Source organism: Cryptomeria japonica, chromosome 3 (assembly GCF_030272615.1).
Source record: "Cryptomeria japonica chromosome 3, Sugi_1.0, whole genome shotgun sequence".
Taxonomy (NCBI): Eukaryota; Viridiplantae; Streptophyta; class Pinopsida; order Cupressales; family Cupressaceae; genus Cryptomeria; species Cryptomeria japonica.
The window spans coordinates 1,000,877,877-1,000,901,298 of record NC_081407.1 but is presented as its reverse complement, the minus strand read 5'-3'; the positions used below and the strand labels follow the sequence as shown (position 1 = coordinate 1,000,901,298).

General features: G+C 37.3%; 1 protein-coding gene across 1 annotated transcript in view; it reads left to right on the top strand.

The window, feature by feature from the left end:
- LOC131077749 (uncharacterized protein At2g34160) overlaps positions 1-23,422 on the top strand; it is a 70,879-nt gene that overhangs the window by 40,055 nt on the left and 7,402 nt on the right. The window contains exon 3 of the mRNA XM_058015297.2: positions 13,862-13,924. Within this exon, the coding sequence (XP_057871280.1) occupies positions 13,862-13,924 (63 nt within the window). The remainder of the gene's footprint in view (positions 1-13,861; positions 13,925-23,422) is intronic.

Genomic DNA, 23,422 nt, shown 5'->3' with positions numbered 1-23,422 from the left:
TGACGTATGCATAACTCAATGGTTTGGATTCAAGGGACTTACGTTGAATGCTTGAATGTTGAACGTTTGGATGTTGCTGGAACGTGGAAATTAACTTGATTTAGAAATAAAGGGCAAAAGAGATAGGGTTTAAGAAGACTACGCTACTCCTAAGATCAAAGATAATATTGAATTTTACTTGGATAGACAAACTCCTTCATATCAAGTCTTGCTTCGCCATGATAACAACAACTACACAAGATTGATGCGATCTTCTAAGGATGAGAAAGGTTTTCATATCATGAATACTCATGCAAATACCCATACATGACGCGACTTGAATAAGCAACCACAATTGAACTAAACAGAAGTGTAAGGTTCAGGCTAACTTTGCAACTTTGCACTGTAGCATATAATCAGCAAGCTACAGACAAAAAGTATGAACCAAGGAGTTCATCAAAATATCTTCATAAGCACATATTATAATCAATGAGCTTCAATTAAACTATGAGAAGTAGACAAGAAACCATGCCACAAGTGGAAATAACACTAAATTTACCATAACTTCGATGAAATTAAGTATTACTCCAACAAGCCCTTTGCAACAACTTCAAGTTTTCCTCCTCCTACTCTAACTATCAGCTAATTGCTTTCTAACTATTGTCTTCTCCTATTGTCTTCTTGTCTTATTCCCCTTTACAAATGAGAAAACTGAGCCTTTTATAGTGCTCTCAATACAATTCAATGGCTCAGATTGATTCACAATCAATGGCCAAGATTCAACAATAAAACCCTAGTTAGGGTTTGTAACAACAAACTCCTTTTGGCCAATCAGAAAATTACATTTGATTTGACATGTGTTCCTCATTGAATGTGAATCAATAGAAAATGAGATTAGGTATCTTGAATTTTGTGCCTCCATGGGTGAATTAGGTACATTGCATCTGGATATGCTGACATGGAATCCTTTGATCGGTTGAGTGGTGACAAGATGCCACCTCATTGTAGACTTGATATTCAGCATCTCCAAGCTTGGTGTGATGATGATGAAGGCATCACCTTGGTCAAGTCAAATCTTATCCTTCCTTGCTTGTCTTGCCTTATGTTGATTTGCCCTTGCTTTGCTGAAGTGTTCCTTGTGATGCTGACTCACCTCCTTCATTGGTGATTTCTCTTGCTAAACTCTTGATTTCATGATGTCATCTTGCTTGTTAATAAACTCTTGCTTTCTTTAGTAATTGCTTCTCAAGCCCTTGACTTTGCTTGATTCATCTCCTTGTGTTTCTTTCTTGTGAAGTGTGAATGCCTTCCTTTCCTTGCATTGTTGTCTATCATCCACTTTCTTTTCCTTTAATAGACCTGATCCTTGCATTCTTTAGGCCAAATTTCTGATTCCCAAGTCTCTTTAAGGTCTGACTGATTGCTGATTACAAGTCTAAGTTTTGTGTTTAAGGCCGCATTTTTTTATGCCTTTAGGACTGAGCCTTAATTGTTTACATGTCTGATTTCTGATTTCTAATGCTCCCAGGTTCAATTTTCATCTTCTTTGATCTGTTTTTTGCTCTAAATTAAACTCTTTCACTTTGAGTGAATATAAAGCTCAGTTCTGCACGGCCTATCTGGTAGGTGGTTATGCACAAGCCTGAGGGCGAACCTACCCCTTGACTTGCTCAGATCTTCTTTAGTAAACTAGCTGATTGCACCTCATACACAGTCAGGTTTGCACCTTATAATGTAGGTGTGTTTCTCTTGAATTCTTGCTGAGATGTGAACATTGTCTTGATAATGATCTTTGAATTCGTCATCATTGCTGCTTGCCCACTCCACACAACTGAAGTTGTAATGACCTTGGTGTAAATTTTTGTTGCCTCAAGCCTTTCATATTGATGAGTTTACCTCTTTATTCCATTTATCCTACGGCTGGCCCTTAACCTAATCTGAATTTCTGATACAAAATTGCCAAAATCAGATAGTCTGACCCTCAGCTCCTTAATCTGATCCGCAAGTCTGCCCTTCCAATTCGCACAGGTGTGCTGATGAAAACCTTAGGTCTGCTCCTTAATTCGCAGGTCAGCCCTTTTGTGTATTGTCTGCTACAAGGATTTGCTAAAATTCACACTTTTCTGCTCTGTGTACTAAATTCGCATTGAAGGATCTGCATTTGATGTTTTGGGTGAGTTTTCCAATCTTCACTTTAGTCCTTCCTATTTTCACCTGCAAAACAACCAAGAGGATATCAAACATCATAAAGTACATATTAATTTTACCTGTCCTTCATCTCTATATGTCTGATTTTGTCTGATCAAATGATGTTTCAAGGTTCGATTGAAGTCTGATTGCTGATTTTCTGGGTTTGATCTTAGAACTGATCTTGATTAACCTTGTCCTTGATAGTGCTACAGGTCTGATGGTGTATGAAGGTTCGTGCAAGTCTGCCCAGATCACCCTCAAAGAGTGGATGAAAAATGCGTCCAAGTCAAGTCCAAGCCTTAAACAAAATCGCAACACCTTAGGGTAAATTTTGATCAATGAAATGATCAAAATTGCTGCCTTCAACTTCGCTCTGCTCTGCTTTTTATCCTAAATCAAAATCGCCTGTTGTTTGAAATTGATGCTTGAAATGAGGTAAAGCACTCCTCTTATATAGGTGCTGATAGGAGGGAGGTGTCTTTTCAAGTCCTAGGCTGACTTGACTCAGCAAACAAAATGTTTTGTTTCCTCTCCTTAAGCGCTTCATCCTCATTTATGATAGCCGACTTAGCATTGATGCTTGAAAATGTCTTGGAGAGGTCGGCATTTAGTGCTCCATTTGCACAATTAATTTGGCATTTAGCCCTTGGTTTGCACAATGAAGGCAGCTTCAAACCCTTCATTCGCACAATAAATTTGGCTTTAAACTCTTCATTTGCACAATGATTTTGGTATTTTGGGCTTCATTTGCACAGGCATAACTTGCTTGGTCAACCTCTTTATCACTTTTTTCCATTAGGTCAGGTGGGATTTTGTGCTTCATTTGCACAACCTGATCGGCTTTTGATGTTTCATTTGCACAAGTTGTATTTACCCCTCTTCATGCACAAACATGTTGAATATAGGTCAAGGCCTAAATTAGGATCTACACGCTTCAACTTGGGCTTCCCTTAATTCGAATTTCCTTTAGGACCTCCTTATCTGTCACGTTTTATAACCTCCTTTAGATCCACACGTGTCAGATTTTTAGGCCAGGACCTTACCTTATACGTTTTGATTTGGGTCACATCTTTAGCATTTAGGTTTACACGATTTAGCTTTTAAGTCTACATGTTTTACTTAGGCCTTCATGCCTTGATTTAAGTCCACATGCTTCAGCTTTGAGTCTACACGCTTGACTTAAGCCAAGACGTATCCATCAACATGCCATGATTTAGGTCAAGACTTATCTACTCTCCCCACATGTTTCATGCTTGTTTCTCCTTCACACGCCTCAAATTAGGGCCCCTTCGTTGCATTTTAGGCCTACACGTTTGAATTAGGCCTGCCCTATTTGCTTGGGTGAGTTTTCATGCCTTGAATTGCACAAACCTAGGTGCAAATTTCATGCTTGATTGCACAAGGAGGGCACATTTCCTATGTTTAATTACACAACTTGGTTGGGCGGCATTTAAGCTTTCATTTACACAAAATAGGGCGGCATTTAGACCTTGATTGCACAAGGATGTCGACATTTTAGGTCTCATGTGTACAAGCTGTTCGACATTTCATGCTTGGTTTGCACAACCTTGGTGGAATTTTCCCTTTCATTTGCACAAGATCAGCTTGTTTGATGAGGAAGCACTTAAAGGAAATGTCTCATGTGTACAAGCTGTTCGACATTTCATGCTTGGTTTGCACAACCTTGGTGGAATTTTCCCTTTCATTTGCACAAGATCAGCTTGTTTGATGAGGAAGCACTTAAAGGGGCATGACTTGAGCAAAATTGAGACTTAGTCAAATGTTCACCTCCAAGATTTTGATAAGCCTAATTTTTTTTACACTTCATCATTTGAATATTTCACATTATTGAAAACAATTCTTGACATCGATTTCTCAATTCTGACCTTTGCCATACCAAAACCCTAGGACCTATCCATGCTTTCAAAGGAAACCTTGGTGACTAATAGAATCCAACCTCCTAACAAGCAAAGGCTAACGACAAAGAGACTTACACTAAGCCAAGACAACTAATCTAAAACCCTAAGCAAAGGGAAAAAGTGGGGGTCCCCATTTGCAATGGGGCGATGTGTGAAAATGGGATGGATTGATATCATTTTAACTTAGACGAATAATGCCAATCGTCCTTGCCCATGTCAATTCCAAGAATTTGCCCTAAACGTGAATCTATCTTCCTAATAGTTTCCCCAAACCAATAAATGGTAAATTATATAGTCTGATCTAGAAGGGTTGTTTGCAAGGAGTCATATTTCTAGGGTTAAATTTTTTTGTCCACTTTTTAATGTATACCAATGATTTGCATTGCATTCATCTTCTTTGCCTCCATCCAATCTTTGATTTGCTGTTGCTTACGAGTCTTCCACGAGTCTTCCAATTACCTTACCAATAACTGTAGTCTTCTCAAACGCTTCAGCCACATTATCGACAAAAGATGACACACCAATATCACAAGGAGATGCACATTGGACACAACCGCCAAATATATCTGCAGTTGTTTTATGTTCGGAGTTGCGCAACTTTTTATGGATTACCAATTTCTGCCATCCCTTTTGTTTTGCGTTGCACTAATTTTGTGCCATTTTTTTATAATGTTGTATACTTATCTTACATATATTACAATATAATAAATGTCATTCTTGAAGTTGTTTCTTGTCTTACATTTCTCTCTGTAATTAATTCTCTACCTGCGTTTGGCAGAGGATATTTGGGTAGCAATTGTATCCCAAGCTCCATCTCCATTATTGGTGGCAAACCCCATTGACTCATGTGTTCACCTTGACTTCAGGTACACGAGTGCCATCACTACCTCATCAATCCTTGATTAATGGTAGTTTAGCATCACTTGTCTTAATTAGATTGAGTTAAATCGATCTACAATTGGTGGCTCAACTCTTTGCCTCTCACTTAGACTGAATTAACTCACCTCTTGGTGGGAGTGGTTGGGTTAAATTCATGACCTTGTGGACATGTCATCTCCTTGATTCATGCATCCAAGATGCTTATTTATTTTTGTGTACAATACAAGGTATTGCATCTTTTCATGCCCTCAATCTTAGAATATTGATATTTCCATTCTATATTGTTTGTGTTTGTTTGTATCCTTTGTAACTTGTTTTCATTCACTTAAATTTTGGCTCGTGTTTGAATTCTCATTGAATGTTACATGGTATTGGAGCTTTGTTGTGTCCTCTAAAGATTGAGGGTTTCAAGATTGAAGCTTCAATGGAGAGATCCGCTTTTGGTGCTTTTTGAATCAAATTAGAGCTCACCATTGCATTTCGAGCAATTGAGAAATGAAGATTTGAATTTTATTTTTTTATATTGTTGTCACAAAAGTTTGCACTCTTGCTGAGCTATCAACCCAACAACCTTGTGAAACATGGAAACAACCTTGAAGTGTAGGACCTTGCGCAAGGGGTTGAATCTTTGGAGAAGGCCGACTTTCTTCTCATCAAGGTGCAAGTGTTAAACCCATAGATGAAAAAATTGTGAAAAAATCGTTTGATTCTCGATTTTTCGCGAGTCATTAGGGCAAATGATTTAATCTCCATTAAAATCGCGAACTTTTTGTGTTAAAATTGCGAGATGCGAAAAAAAAAAATCGCCTTCAAAGCGATTTCAAATCACGTACTTTTTATGTGTTAAAATAGCGAGACACACAAAAAAAACGCCTTTAAAGCAATTTCAGTAGGGTTCCGCCTGAGTTTGCGATAATCTTCTACCGTTTTAGGGTTCCGTCTAAGTTTAAAATTATTATGTCTTCAATTTTGTGCCGAATAGCATTTTGATATTATGCAGCAGGCTTTCCTAGTGATCTTTCGACGATTTGGGATATGGGAGCAAAGGATTCTACAATGATCTAGATTGATTGAGTGATTTGACAGTTTTACTTTTGATGTAGCTTCGAACTTTATGTTAAGCGATAGTTTTATTATTATTAGATTATGAAATTATTAAAATTGAATTTTTTGTATTAAGCATCATATAAACAGCAGTTACAAAATTCGAGAGTCTTGGCTGGATACCAGCTAGAGAGTTAAAACATAAATTGCAGGAGCTATATTAGGCGGGATCACGAGTCATGATATAAGATCATATGCATTGGCCCTGAGTTACAAAATTACACAAAATGAGAGACATCAAAATGCATCATGGGGTATACAGCTAGCTAAACACAAAGGAGGAATCTGGGTCATTGTTGTCGCCCACGAGGGGGAGCCATGCAGTCCAACCTAGCTCTCCCTCGCACCAAACCAGCACACTTCCTTCGGCAAACTGATCTCTGAAGGGGTGGGAGGGTAGTCCTTCCAGCTCCAGCTCAATGAAGGCTTCTTGTTCAAAATGAGTCTTGTTGCTTCCCATGCGATCCCAAGTGAAGCCATGTGAGAGCTCTCTAATGAATACTAGGGTAGTTTCATTCTTTAGCCACCTGTCAAATTTGTCTTCCTCCAATCTTAGTACCACTGTGACCTGCATAGCAACAAGGTAGCAGATGAGTCTCCTAAGAGACTCGGCGAGGTTCCTACTCTTTCCATTAAACACATCATCATTCCTAGATTTCCAAATGATCCACAAAATTTCCAAGGAGAGAGCAGACCAGAAAAGATTAGCATATTTCTTGCCACCTCTAACATAACCAAATACCATCTCTTCAACAAAAAAACAATTGTTATCAAGTGAGATACCAAACAAATTCCAAACTTCTTTGGCAAAATGACATTAAAAAAAATGTGGTATACTGATTCAGGGATATGACAAAGTTTGCACAGTAGGGGATAATTCAAAATTTAATATAATTATATTTATAGTTAAATATTTCTAATTTATTAATATAATATTATTTATGTCCAAAATTAATATATGTAAATTTTAATATTTGTAATTAACAAATATAATATTATATATATTTAAAATTAATATTATTTAATTTATATATTATGAATTTATTTTTTATGGTGAATTTGTTTGTTAACTATATAATATATATTATGTATGTGATATTAAATTAATTTTTAATCTTACACTAATTTTATATGTTTTGGTATGAACAAATCTAAACCTATTTATCAATTTTAAACTATTTTCATTATTTTGTGAATATATTTTTTATATTTAAAAAATAAAATTTATATAAGTCGAATTTAAATCCAATTTTTTTTCTGATTTTTTTACCCTTATTGAGCTTCATTTGAATTTATTGTTTGCCAAACTCAAACTGGAATTCGATTTTTGTGACTTAGCCTAGGACAATGGGGCCAATACCCCAGGAGTTTTGATTTTGATAGTCGAACGCAATTTGGTTTTAGGTCTTTCAAATTTATTCCTCACAAAGCATGGAGGTCGTAAGACCCAGACCTGACTAATATAAAGATAAAATAATCTCCATTTTGTTGAACAAATATAAATGTCACAAAGCATAGACTCTAAAATAACATTTATAAATTTAATGTATATGTGTGCTTTTTAGAATATTTTAAGAAATTATATATTTTCAAATGTTCGATAAATTTGCCGATTTATTGCCCGATTTTTTCCCAATTCCCATTTTAAAAAAATTTTCGGTCAAAAGATTTATTGCCGATTAAGAGTTTTTCATCTTTGGTTAAACCAACCCAACACTTTGAATTCTACTTCTAGAACTATTCTAACAACTTACAAGGAAAAGGGAAGACGAAAATCCTAAAATGAAAGGAGGTGATGCACCAAGATAAGAGACGTTCCTCTCCCCACCTCGAAATGGCACAAAGAATCAATCGAAATACTCTGGAGATGCACAAACTTAAGTTGCATGAATGACTCCAAACACATGAATGGAGGTTAGAATTTGCTGAATGTCAAAAGAGAAGTTTCCCACAAGTCACACTCACAAAACAAGTTAACACAACATATATGTGAGAGAAAGCCACAAGACATACACTTATGATGAGGTAAAAAAACATACACAACATGCATAAGTTGAAGAGAGGCAAGAAGGATAATTTTAATTCATTCACAGGCCAATGGCCAAACTTACAGTTGCTGAGATGCAAGAAAATATTCAAATCTCCAAGAGAAGTGAAAGAGCAGAAAGTAGCTCCAAGAGAAATAAAAGAGCAGAAAGTAGCTCAAGCTACCAGGGAGAGAACTCTTTACAATGAGGCTTAACAACCTATATATAGCAAATTGGTCGTAGAGAAGAGACCAATGGTGAAGAAGGGGAAACCTTGACCCTGGCGTAGAGAATGTCAATTTGGGGTAGGGAGAAATGAAAGAGCAGAAAGTAGCTCAAGCTAGCAGGGAGAGAACTCTTTACAATGAGGCTTAACAACCTATATATAGCAAATTGGTCGTAGAGAAGAGACCAATGGTGAAGAAGGGGAAACCTTGACCCTGGCGTAGAGAATGTCAATTTGGGGTAGGGAGAAATGAAAGAGCAGAAAGTAGCTCAAGCTAGCAGGGAGAGAACTCTTTACAATGAGGCTTAACAACCTATATATAGCAAATTGGTCGTAGAGAAGAGACCAATGGTGAAGAAGGGGAAACCTTGACCCTGGCGTAGAGAATGTCAGTTCGGGGTAGGGAAGTGCACAGATTTGACATGGTTGTGCGTGCAAGAAACCCATCCATACCTTGAAAAGGCAATCCCAAGAAGAAAGGTACTAGAAGGTAGATTGCCTAACACTCCAAAGTCAAAGCATGCATACTTGACACGAAGGCCATCAAGTAACCATAAATAAGCATGGCCTTGGATACTTGATGACAATCTTGCAAAAAACATTAAATGTGCCCCTGTAGCTCCATGAATGAAAGTAGGCAAGTCGCAAGAGTTGGTGGAGCATTAAGAGCCTTGAGTGTTGATCACGCCATCTGGAAGTGTTGTCATTGAAGATCGAGCCCTCAAGAAATTGCGGCAAAGGGAGAGGAGTTGGGAATCCCAGAGTCTGAAGGGATGAGAGGGAGGACTTTAGATTCCGGGGTTTGGGGAGACGAGATACCTCTTCCTATAAAGGGAAGGGGTAGACTGGTTTCCCAAATCCTGAAATCTGGAAAGGAAGGGAAGTTCGAGTTTCGGGGTTTAGGGAGATAGGATTCCCCTTCCCTCTCCTCTTCCCAAAGAGGGAAGGGGTAGATTGGTTCCCCGAATCTTGAAATTCGGAAAGGAAGTCCGGGTTTCGGGGTTTACAGAGACATGATACCTCTTCCCAAAGAGGGAAAGGGTAGATTGGTTCCTTGAATCCCAAAATCTGATAAGGAAGGGAAGTTTGGGGTTCGGGGAGACATGATACCTCTTCCCAAAAGGGAAGGGGTAGATTGGTTCCCCGAATCTTGAAATCTGGAAAGGAAGGGGAGTTCAGGTTTCCGGGTTTGGGGAGACATGATACCTCCTCCCAAAGAGGTAAGGGGTTGATTAGTTCCTTGAATCTCGAAATCTGCAAAGGAAGGCAAGTTCGGATTTCGGGGTTCAGGGAGATAGGATACCTCTTCCTAAAGAGGGAAGGGGTAGATTAGTTCCTCGAATCCCGAAATACGAAAATGAAGGGAAGTTCGGGCTTCAAGGTCCAGGGTTCTGGGAGACGGGATACCTCTTCCGAAAGAGGGAAGGAGTAGACTAGTTCCCCGAATCCTGAAATTTGGAATTTCTAAGATTGAAAAGCGAAGGAGAAAGGACCAATGGACTCCAAGGTATGAAGGCAAGATGCAAGGACAAAGGGAGTAGGCCCGAAGTACGCCTCATGACAAGAGAACACTTAAACATTTTCTTGATTTCTTGACTTGGTGCTTGATCAACTAGGGTAGAATTGGTCCAGCAACAGTCACCTTTTTCAGTTTTTTTGTTTTGATTTCAGTACTTTCTACTTGTGTGTTCTTGCAATGGGAAAATTAGTGTTGATATCCTAATTACATACAATTATTTAACCTAGAAAGCAGCGATATGGTATTATTTAAGGGGAACGAAGTGCTTGCAACCTTGATAAAGAAGATTTACAATTGATTTTGAATCTGCTATCTAAGCTTGGTTGTGAATATTCAATTTTTGAGTATAGGAGCTGCACATGTTACATCTGCTTTTTGTAGTAACCACCCCTTTTTCTTTTTTTGAAAATTGCATCAAGTGAAAGTGAGATACAATGCAATGCCTACCACATTTTTCTGGTCGCCTAGGTCCCAAATGGGCAAGTTGAGAGCATGCGGTGCTTCCAACCACACAACTATTCAAAGTATGGAATTACAAAGTATTGGCATCAAGCCAATCAAAGCACACAGGCAACATAGCCGAACTTATCTACACCTTTTGGGTGGAGTGCATGAATACAATCAATCAAAGCCATTGGCAGAATGTTTGAGCTTGACTCTAACCAAATTGATTGATATGCCAGCTTGTTCAATGCCAAAAGGGTCTGTATCAACTATCAACACTAAAATGGTGGATCATGAAATGGAACAAGAACTGGTGGTAAACCATCTAGTTTTACAATATGATATGCATGAAATTACAAACTTTTGGCGGTATAACCATCCGAATTATTACAAGGCAGCTCATATGCATTACAGACACGAAATAAGAGGATTGATTGCTTATACAAAGTTGTGATATCATAAACGAATGCTGCAACAATCCAAAATTGAACTAAATGACAAAGATATAGCAGTCATGCAGACACTCATCATCACATATACCTCAGATAGATGAAATAAAGTAAGTTGCAGGTCTGGAAACAACTGTAGCTTGCTGCTAACATGTCTGATATGCAATGAAAACACCTAGCAACACCGCCAGCCTACATCCAACACACACAATGTGAATATAGGCTTGTAATGCCACCTCCAAAATTTACCCAAACTACTCCAGAATGCCTTGTAAAAGGAGTTATATCAGAATGGTGTCTGAGAACTTAAGTACAGGTTCGAAAATGAATATATTTGCAGCTGGAGCACTTATGGCAGAGACATCTACAACTCCAAGCCTAACAGCAAACCAAATGTCCACTCCCAAAAGGGCCAAAATGCATACGCCAAGCCAAGGTGTCACTTACCAATGATGGGTGCCCCCCAGAGCAGTAGCGGATCTTCCTCAAATCCTCACTCCGAGCAGACAAGGTACGGCCTTAAGGAAAAACTCACAAGTCTGCCCATAAACTGTACGACTGGCATGAAATCATGACTTTCAGGACTGAACAGTAGCAATAAACACTTCCCGAACCCTCAATGGCATCCAAAGAGATGGTATGGCCCATAGATGAAAAAATCTGTGCTTTTTTCAAAGACTCGCAAGTCTTTCATCACCGCTAGTCAATCGCCCAATAACTCGCAGACGAGTTATTCTGAAACTCACTGCAATTTTTTGTGCTTTAAATTGCCAAAACTTGCATGAAATTGGGGTAAAACTTGTCAGTAAAAAATGGAAAAAAAACAAACTTGCGAAAACCTAATCTTTAACCCACTTTTCAACCCGTTACAGAGACACTTTTGGGTGTTTAGCGCAACACCCAATAACTATATACTTCTCATTAATAGCATCGATTTATTTCATAAGAATAATGTACAGCCATTTCTTGCTTAATATTGACAGTCATTTTTTTATAATTAAAATTTTAAACAAAATATAATAGTCATTTTTAATTTTTTATGCATAATCCACTTGTTTTTTGGTTTATGCTATGTATTGAATTCAAACTTTGATTTATATATCATGGAAATTAGTATATGTTCTATAAATTTGGTGTAAATGTGTGTTTTTGATTAATATTTAAAAAAAATGTATTTTCAAATGTTTGATAAAGTTGCTGAGTTATTGCCGAGTTTTTAAAAAAAATTGGGCCTGCCGAGTCCGAGTTTTTCAACTATGGTATGGCCTATAAATAGAAGTGGTATGACCCAGCAAATGAGCCCTTCTTCAATCACCCACAAATCTTCCAATAACTCAGCAAAATCTTCAATCACACCCATATATTTGCAACTAGAAAACATCAAATACCTCCATGTTTGGAAACCAAAATTCGAAACTCCGTTTGCTGAATTGAAATTGAAATCACACCTGTCTAGCTAGGGATTATCTTTCAAACTTGAAACTATAAATCTTAAGAGGGTTTTTGTTTTTAGAATATTGTGGAAGAACCCAAGTTCAATCCGACAACATAACAGTAACATTCATCAGCATATGTGCAAATGAGCCCTCTCAACCTACTTTTATAGCTTTTGGAAGGAAAATAACCAATTGCGAATTCAAAGTAATGCATCTATCTTTCACATAATAGTAACATTCATCAGCATATGTGCAAATGAGCCCTCTCAACCTACTTTTATAGCTTTTGGAAGGGAAATAACCAATTGCGAATTCAAAGTAATGCATCTATCTTTCAAAAGTTCTTTTTGAATCATAAAATAGCTTTTCATGTGCAAACTCCGTCCTTTTCCCCAGGCCTCCACTTTTGAGGGGATGCATAATCTCTTTATTAAAATATAACACTTAGGCAAATATTTAATCAATTCAACATTAGAAACTTAAGTGCATATTTTAAATATTTCATTTTGATCGCACCATGATGAAATTGAGGAAGTGGGGTGATGACTTGAGCCAACTTGAACTTCTCCGCAAGAAGCTTGTGATTACCCCAAATGCCATAAAACATTAAAAGTTTTATTGCGATCCATCCTGCCCACAAAGCTCATTGTTATAAATTATAAATAGGAATCCTGAAATGCTGAACGTGCATTCTCCAAGAACTTTGGAGTCCCCTCTCCCTAGCCTACGGGAAATCAAGAAATAGGCTAACTGTCACAAAACTGACCAGTCTTCAAATTGATTCAAATGCAAATCATGAAGTTTTCTGAGCCACACACATTAATGACTAGTCAACGTAAGGGGTAGATAGAAATAGAGAATTCTAAAAAGAAATAAAGAAAAATAAAACACCGTATAAAAGATAACACACAATCATCATTTGAGCAAATTTTTATTAAACATCTTCCTCAAAAGGGGATTCATCTAAGGAGAAGCCCTCATATGCATATTGCGAAAGATTAGGGCAATGATGAACATCAATGATATACAAAATAGATTGACAAGTTGAATAATCTTCTAAAATAGAGTAATATCAAACTTCTTTCTTGTTCTTTGTCATTTTCTTCTTTTAAGTGAGGATCATAAGGATAAGGTTCCATAGTAATGAAGTTACATTTGTTTAAGGAAGTAAGTTTTTTTTCACGAGACTGTATATGAGAATCCTTGTCTAGAACTTACATTTGTTTGAGCCTTCCATGTTGGATGAAGAAAATGCAAATTTTGTGTCCCCTATGCTAGAAGACTTGGGACATTTGTAGAGAGTGAGGAATACAAGGACAAAATAACATCTGTAGTAGGTTAGAGAGGAGGAACAACTTCCATGCAGAAAAAAGGCGTACTCCAAGTAGAATATTGGAGAGCTGTTCTTTCATCTTATCGAAATGATGCCAAAAGCCTCCTAAGTGGGTAAGCTCAATGCAAATTGGATCAGTTGCATTGTAAATTCTCTATCATGTACTTCTTATCTTTGATGAAATGAGATTTATACTATCATAGTAATAAGATTTAAGTACATTTAATGCATTTCTTTCCATCATTCAAAGTGAAGTAGTTAATATTTCTTGAATTAGTGTTTCAAAATTGAACTTTCATTTGTAATCAGAATGCTTAAAAGTAGAACATTACTAATTTTCCGTATATTTGCTACAGCTATTGCTACAGTTGTCACAGTTGCTGAAATATTAAAGAACAATGGTCTGGCCATAGAGAAGAGTAAGTTTTATTTGTTTTATATATGTTAGTTTTTTGTATATATTCTCTCATATATATTGATATATACAGTGCATTAGTTTTGAGTAGAATATATTTTAGGTGAAATGACATTATTGTTTTTGGTTGAGATTGTTTTCGCATACATATGCAGTAGTCTTAATAACAACAGATGTTAAAAGTAAGACTAAATTATTTGGCTCCTCCCAATCTGTGTTAAGAACGACCTTTGATTATGGCAATCCTAGATGGTTCATGATAATATAGTAAACAAAAAGCATTGAAGAAAGCATTTGATGAATATCAATTGGAATAGGTGGCATGGTACGTTTGCCTGGAACTGTCTATGATTGGAATGTTACAATCTAATTCATTTATAGATCTTGGCTATTTAGGTTTCTTCTTTACATTGACCCTATTTGTTTGTGTTGAATACTGCTATATCTGTCTTATGGTATGTCATAGTATATCAGATATATATTGCCAATAAATAAATTTTCTGTTTTCACTTTTACTACTTAAAAAGAAGTAAAACACATCTGACTGTTTCTTTTGAGTGAGGAAATATTTAGGGATGGTTTACAATGATCTTTGGGAAATATTTTTCTGTTTTACATTTCCTAGTTCTTGGTCCTTTTAACCGTAAAAATCTTTACAGGTTTTGTTAGTGTTAATATTTTATTCTTAACCTCCAGATCTTTGATTGAATGGTTATTTGAATTGTACTAGTCTCCATCTATCATAACACCTGTGGCTACTCAATCTTGTTTAGTTCTAGAAAATATTGCTTAACAGTTCGTTCTCTATTTATCTCCTTTGTTTCTGTAGGCAACTTTTCAAAATCATTTTCTCAGACAAGTCAATTCTTACGCATCATCGGGTGCATCGAATTTGAGATTAATCAATTTTGTTCTTCTGCATCTAGAAGTTCTTTCTGAATTTTGCCATTGTTTCCTATTCTCTTCATTTTTCAGTATGTATGTTACTGTAGAATGAGTGGAGAGATTGAAAGTGCACATAACTCTTTCAAATTTTCAATGTTAGATTTTGATCATTCTATTGATTTGGAGGTGTTCAAGTCTCTCATATCAAATTTTAGGCTCTTGTTCCTTTATTGAACAAAAGTGAATTAAGTTTTGCTTAGTGAATTTGTATTGGCATTGGCGTGTAGAAACTATCTGGACATTTATGGGTTTGTGATATTGAATTTTGCTGAGACGAATTGTACTGACATTCATCTGGACATTTGTGGGCTTGTAATGGAGATATTGGTTAATACAGTCTGGTCAAGTATTAGAGAGTAGTGATGGCAGCTAGAAATGTGTCCTTGTGTATCCATGGACAAAAACCAATTGGAAGGGTGATGATATCAACAATAGATTATAGTGAGCCAAATGTGATGATAGCTTTGCCAATTAGAATTTTTCATAACTAATTTTCTAAAATTTATTTCTTTACCTTAATGTGTCCTTGAAGTTGATTATAGTTTGTATGAGTTGTACGGTTGGTGTAATCATTGGACACTTTATTGCATTCTACAGTTGACATAATAATTGGACACTTCATTACATTTTACATTTGGCATAATCATTGGACACTACACAAACTTTAGAGGGGTCGGTTATCAGTCAATTTTACCCAGAATCTCCTAGTCAGACTGCTTTGTGAAATCAGTCTAGAGGTATTAGGGGGCATTCTAATCTGACCAAATTAATTACTTAATATTTCCAAACCATCTCATCCAATGGGGCATCACATGCCCAATGTCATTGGCATTGCCACAACAGACATAATCAAGCAATTTGTCATCTATATCACTTTGAGTTCAGCCCAGATTGGAACTGGGTCAACTAAGGAGGACAACTGCACCATTCAGCACACATTTAGATTTCCCAACCTGGACTGTACTTCCAATTTTTAGTATCTTTAGCAAATCTGCAACCCTCGCTTTATTAACTTCTACAAATCCAGATTGTTTTTGAGATGACTTGCTTATAATTTGTGAACTATACATGATCTGTAGACTGGAAGGATATTCTGCACGCTTGTTCATTAACAATAGATTTAAATCTTAGTTTAATAGACCATTAACGATTGCAAACTAACTAGCACAAATAAACAATGGAATAGAAACAAATGGGAGCAACAATCATGGACAGTAAACGCTTCAGGTAAGAACTCCAGCTGAATTGAAAATAAGCACTCACTCATGATACTTCAATTAGTCTACATCAAGGTGCTTTCAAAACAAACATTTTAATATTTCCTTTTCAGTCGGTGATTTGAGAACAAGGTCATTGAAAGAAATCTGTCCAACCATCATTTCTGTCGTAATAGTCAAGTAGAATTTGTTGCTCCAAGGAAAATCTGCCAAACAAGGGAGATTATGGAAAGGAGGCCATTGAAGCAGATAAGGAGGCACATGCAGCTGCTGTAAGTAGAAGACTTAATTTCTGTAGTGGATTATGGCATCCAGTAGCAATTCCTTAGCCTCAAATTCCTATTTTTATGGGCAAGAATTATGAGTTTTGGTCAATAAAAATGAAAACATTATTTTGCTGGTTAGAAGTTTGGGATCTCGTAAGAAATGGATTTGCAGAATCCCCGGATTAGGCAGCTTATCAAGCCTTATCAAGAAATTGGAAAGATGATCTCAAAGAAAATAGGAAAAAGGATGCAAAAACTTTGCTTTTAATTCAACAAGCAGCAGATGAATCTATATTTCCAACAATTGCAGCAGCAATCACATCTAAACAAGCATGGGAGATTCTAGAAACAGTCTATCAGGGAACGTTTAAGGTCAAAATAGCTAAATTACAAACTCTTAGGAGAAATTTAGAAAATTTACAAATAAAGGATTCAGAGTCCATAGATTAGATTATAAATCAGTCATGAATGTTGGTAATCAAAATAGATTATAAATCAGTCATGAATGTTGGTAATCAAATTAGATCTCTTTGGAGAACAATTAATTGATAAAAAATTGTAGAAAATGTGCTTTGAAGTTTAACTAGCAAATTAATCAGTCATGAATGTTGCTTTGAAGTTTAACTAGCAAATTAATCAGTCATGAATGTTGGTAATCTGTTGGATTTTGCCAAGATCAAGAGGTCATTGAAATGTACAAGATAGAGACATAATATGGGATAAGAATAAACTGTATTCTCATCAATAGAAAATGATCAATAATCAACTGGATTATCGTTATTACATACAATGTAGATGAGCCTGCTTATATAGGCAAGGCTAGGGATATGTATGAGCACACAAACATGACATGTGGCTCAATAAGAAACAAGGGTAGGTAGGAAATAGGTGTGGGTAGGTAGGAGAAATAATATAATATTCCACATGAGGTGGATCACCCACCGAAGGTGGAATTATCACTCCACAATAAGTGGATATGATAGTGTAATAGCAAGATCAACACCATAAGAGGTGGAATTTCTCCTACACACACTATCCCAATGTGGCACAAACACCCAAGTGTCTCATATCCAAATTACTATGAAATGCATTATCCTAAGTAAACTTAAGTAAGTGTAATAATATCCATGATGAATAATTATTTACACCAACACCCCCCCTTAAGTGCAACTTAGGGGAATGCACTTAAGTCTACAATGCAACTAAGCAATGCAAGATGGGTCCCGGCTACGAGGCCATGTTAGGTACCCATGCACAAATGCAAATGCATGCAAACCAATGCAATGAAATCTCTCACAAAGTGGGGAAAGAGAGAAAAACCCAATGGGAAAAAACCCTCCCCCAAAAGAGAGATGAAAGCTATACAAGAGAACTCTCAAAGAAGTATGTGAGGAACAAAACCCCATGTGAGGAAAAAGTCCCCCCCATATGAGAGAAGAAGAGAAGTCAAACTGTGATCCTCCCTCAATGAAGAATCTGCACCAATGATAGAAGCTCGATGTATGAAGAAACTGCTCCACGAACGTCGAACAACATTCCTCCCCTTAGGAAGAAACAAAACCAAAGGTGTATCCATGAAGTCTCCCCAATCATGAAGGGAAGATGTATGAAGAAAACTCATGATGAAAGGAATCTCTGAAAACTGCTCACGTGTCCCCATGTCGATGCTGAAAGATACCCCTTCCAAAGATGGTAAACTGTGCCACACTGCTGAAAAAGTAACTCCAACATCTAGTGAAGATGAATGTAGAACAATGTCCAAAGACTCATGTGTCTCCTCAAAGAATAAAGAGACCTCCTCCAACTGCTGTACATAAGTATCCACAATCATGTCAACCTCGAAAGAATGATCATGTAGAGAATGAACAAGAGGGTCAGACTGTGCCCTCGCAACAATCGAAGAAGGATCATCTTCATCAAAGAGAAGATGTATGTCATCAATGATGTCTCCCAAATCTGCAATGTAGGATTCCACAAACAAACCTGCAATATCTGGCAAGTAATCATCCCATGAATCTGAAGCTGGAAGACAATGAATATCCTGCTGCACTGAATCACATGAAGGCAAAACTGTCGCACTATCTGCATCATCAGGTGCAATAGGTGATGTGATATCAATATGAGGAGATGAAGTACAAGACTCAAGAATGGGGTTACATGTGAGAATCCCCATGTTCAAGTGTCCAAAGTTCTCCTCAAAATCTGAATCATCACAATAAGTGTGATCAACATGTGTAGAATCATCAAATGTGAAATCATCATCATCAACAAAATCTGAAAAGGAGTATAACCGAGATGCATGATCAACCACCCCAGTTGCAATGATAGCTCTAGTCTCCATGTCTCTAATAAAAACTGAGTCAGGTGTGAACTCCACAACTTTCTTAGTTGCGCCATGTGTGATTTGATAGATAGAAAGGAGATTGTTTGTCAAGTGGGGTACACACAACACATCATTGAAGGAGTTATCCCCAATGTCAATAGATCCTTTCCCAATCACATCCATGTATGTATGATTGCCCATCAAAATCTGTGGCATGGTGCAAGGCTCAAATGTAGAGAACATAGACTGTGAAGATGCCATATGATGAGAAGCCCCTGAATCTAGAAGCCATCTCTCTGAAGTATGATTTGTTGTAGCACATAGAGCTTTTCCTTTTCTTGTTCCAAAAGAGTGAGTTTTTCCACTTGTAGAAGCCATGAATGCTTGCCCTTTTCCTTTTGAATGTGAGGAAGTGGAAGTTGATGAATCATCCTTCTTGTAGACTTTAGGCAAATCAATGTTATGCTTTTTGATGATATGTGTGAGCTCATCAATCTTCTTAGTATGGCAACGATGTTCCTCATGACCAATCTTTTTACAATAAGCACAAGTAGGTCTCTCTCTCTTTGGTGAATTATCTTTCTTGGAAGAAGATGAATCTCCTTGTTGTGGAGAAGATGGTGCTTTGTCCTTAGGTTTTGATTGCCATTTCTTCTTGTTTGAGTTGTCCTTTCCTTGATTTCCTTTGTTCCCTTGATTTGCTACTAATGCTTGAGACTTAGAAGAAGCCTTAAGAATGCCCATGCTTATCAACTTAGTTTGTTCCATCATCAACATTTCATTGAAAGCATCAAATGTAGGCATTTTGTAGCTTGAACCCATTGTCATCCTATGAGTTTGGAAACTAGAAACAAATGCTGCATATTCTTGTGGAAGCTTCCCTATCAAGTTGAATATCAATTGAGTATCCTTCTTATCAATGCCACAATCTTTGAGTTGTGCCCTCAACTCATTTGCCTTAGTGACATAATCTTGTATAGTATCAAAGTTCTTGGGATCTAACATGGTGAGATCACTATCAATTTGATATCCCCTAATCTCATCAACTTGACCATACAAGTCTTGAAACTTTTGCCAAGCATCCTTGATTAGAGTACATTTCTCAATATGAAAAATGAGATCCTTTGATACATACTTTCTTAAGGTACCAATTGCCATGATATTTTTAGTGAGCCAATCTAAGTGACTAACTGGATCAGCCTTAGGATCAGCTGGAGCAACAATAGTTCCATCAATGTAATGAGTGAGTCCTTTTTCCATAAGTTTACTCCATGCATCAATTTTCCAAGTAGCATAATTATGTGGAGTTAAGAGAGGAAACTTAGAAGAACCCATAGCAGCAAAAAGGAAAGAACACAAGAGCACAAAAACACAAGAGACACCCCCCAAATTCAATCAATCAAAGTACCCCCCCAAAAGTGATGATTTTGGCACTTTATACTTAGTGCGATTACAATGAGCCACTTGCAAAACAAGGCAAAGTGGGCTTATGATGCAAATTTTACAACTTCTCAAATGAGATACAAGAGACTTCAATCAATAGTGCAATGAATCTAATTGAGATTCAAGCAAATATACAAGTACCAAAAGAGCCATAAAAGGCCAAGATCTGAAAGTACAATTTCTACTTACAATGACATCAATCTGATAGCATCATGTGAAAGTAGACGAAAAAATACGCACTTTCAAAAAAAACGGCACCTAAAAAGGAGGTCGTATGACCCCAAACGAAGCCTTTGAAGTTGCAAAAATTGGGATTACTCAGGGACAGTCACCAAAAACTGCATTTTCTGAAAAATCCGTGCATCAAAATCAAAAAATTCTTTCACCACTGCGGAGAGCACGAAATTCTAGCCCATTTCAAAAAAAATTGCACCCAAAAAGGAGCAAAAATGAGCAAGTTATGGCCATTTATGGCCATTTGAAGTTGAACTGCAAAATCAAAAATGCAAATGAGAGGGGGTCCAAAAATTTTCAAACCCTGCTGATGTGGCGCTCACGTCAGTAAAACACTGTGTTAAATTTGACGGCCGTATGACCGTCATCAAAACTTCACCTCTCTGGCTGGCTGGGCGTCCGTATCGTACGGACAGGTGGCGTGGCGTGCTGACTGTACGTCCGTACCGTACGGAATTGATGACTGGTCATGCTGACTGTATCGTTCGTACTGTTGACGTGGCAAACGATGTGTCGTACGGTTTTCTGTGTCTTGCCACGTGGCGCTGTCTGATCGACTTGACTGGGCGGAGATTGTCTGCGGGAACTGGCGGATGGGCGGAGCCGGAGCGCGAGGGAGGAGCCGGAGCGGAGGGCGGACGTGGCGAAACTCTGTCCGGCGGATGCTGCAGACGGAGGAGCCAGAGACGAGCGGCGCGGCTGGGAGGAGGCGGGGAGGCGCCGGCGGAGGGAGCCAAGGCCGCTGCGAGCGCCGGAGACGGGAGCTGCCGGAGGAGCTGCGGCGCTGGCGGAGCGGCGGACGGGGTTTCGGTGCACTGCGGGTGTCAGCGGCAGAAGGTACAGTTTGCGACAGGTACTTTCTGCGGAACGGGTACGCGCGGCGTGGAGGACCTGGCACGGAGGCGCTGATAGAGTACGATGGCACAGCGGTCAGGGACGTTCTCTGCGGGAAACCTGCAACCTGCGGAAACGGGGGTACGGATGGTACGGGGGGTCTGCGGACCCCCCAACAAATATAATTTTTTTGATTTCTTTTTCAAAACTTTTGATCTTTTTCTGCTTTTCAATTTTTTTTGATTTTTTTTTTGATTTTTAAATTTTTCAAAACATTTTTCAGAAAGAAAAATAAATTTTTTCTGAATATTAATTAAAAAAATTTCGAAATCCGTACGATATAGGCAAAAATGGAGAAAATTTTTTTCTCACCAAAATAGGCCAACTTTATAACCAAAATTCATGGAAATGGCCTTCCGGACGCAATGGTGAGGTCGGATCTGGTCTAGGACGCCTCCAAATGACGATGCTCCTCAGATCTGCCTCTTGACGTCACAATAATGTCTCTTCAAGACGAATCAATGAAGCTCCAATAGCTCTGATACCATGTTGGATTTTGCCAAGATCAAGAGGTCATTGAAATGTACAAGATAGAGACATAATATGGGATAAGAATAAACTGTATTCTCATCAATAGAAAATGATCAATAATCAACTGGATTATCGTTATTACATACAATGTAGATGAGCCTGCTTATATAGGCAAGGCTAGGGATATGTATGAGCACACAAACATGACATGTGGCTCAATAAGAAACAAGGGTAGGTAGGAAATAGGTGTGATAATATAATATTCCACATGAGGTGGATCACCCACCGAAGGTGGAATTATCACTCCACAATAAGTGGATATGATAGTGTAATAGCAAGATCAACACCATAAGAGGTGGAATTTCTCCTACACACACTATCCCAATGTGGCACAAACACCCAAGTGTCTCATATCCAAATTACTATGAAATGCATTATCCTAAGTAAACTTAAGTAAGTGTAATAATATCCATGATGAATAATTATTTACACCAACAAATTAGATCTCTTTGGAGATCAGTTAACTGATAAAAAATTGTAGAAAATGTGCTTTGAAGTTTAACTAGCAAATTTTGATGCAATTGTAGTTGCCATTGAAGAATGCAAGGATGTCATAGCTATTTGTAGATGAGTGAATAGAAATAACAATTCTTTTTTAGAGAATGCTTTCAAATCACAGGTTTCCGATCAAGGAGAACAAATGAACCAAAATTACACTAAAAGAGGGCATGACAACAATCAGTTTCAACAACATTCTCATAGGTTTGGTTGGTGTTAAATGTTATAATTGTAAATTTTTTGTCATTATGCAAATGAATGTCAAAAAAGCCTTCAACAAATAGAATGCTAATTATACAAATGTCTGAAAATAAATCTTAATTTTGTTATGGTAAATTGATGTATTAAACAAAGGAGACGACAAAGACGATGTTTGTAAATGAAACTGAAGACAGAAAAGGAAACTTCCTAAAGCAACTAAGATGACCATTAAAGAAACATTACAATATTTTAATACCCTCCCTTAATGGTCATCGTTCTAACTACCCTACAAAAGACAATCCGTAGGTCTTTTGGTCACAAATACGAATGCATATAGAAACTTGTCCCCTTCTCTTTAGAACGCTTTGCAAAATGAGCTTCTTGTTGAGATCCTCTTTGCTTCTGCCAAAGATATTGAGAACAGCTTTGCGGATTGTTGCCCTAGCAACTTTAGGTGCGATCCGAAAAAATCGATCAAAACCAAACACAATTTTTGAGGAGAAAAATCGATCAAAATCAAACACGGAAAAAAATCAGTTAAAACCCACAGACAATTTTTTTAGGAAAAAATTGTGAAATTGTGAAAACCTAGACATTGAAATATCGAAGAGTAGTTGGCACAAAATCCGAGACATGGATTAGGATAGAAAACCTCATTTCTTTTAAGGAAAAATGGTAAAACCCTCACACAAAACGATTTTTGTGGAAAAAAAAGTACAAAACCCAAAAATATTTTTTTATAAAAAAGAATTATAAAACCCCTCCAATGATTTTTTTTCTTTCTGGAAAAAATTATTAAAAAACAGAAAATTTTTTAAGGACAAAATTTATAAAACCCAAAAATTGTTTTTTTAAGGAGAAAACAATTATAAAAACCCATCATTACCGAGCAAAAAAAAAATTATAAAAACCCATCACTAATTTTTTATGGAGAAAAATTAAAAAACCGA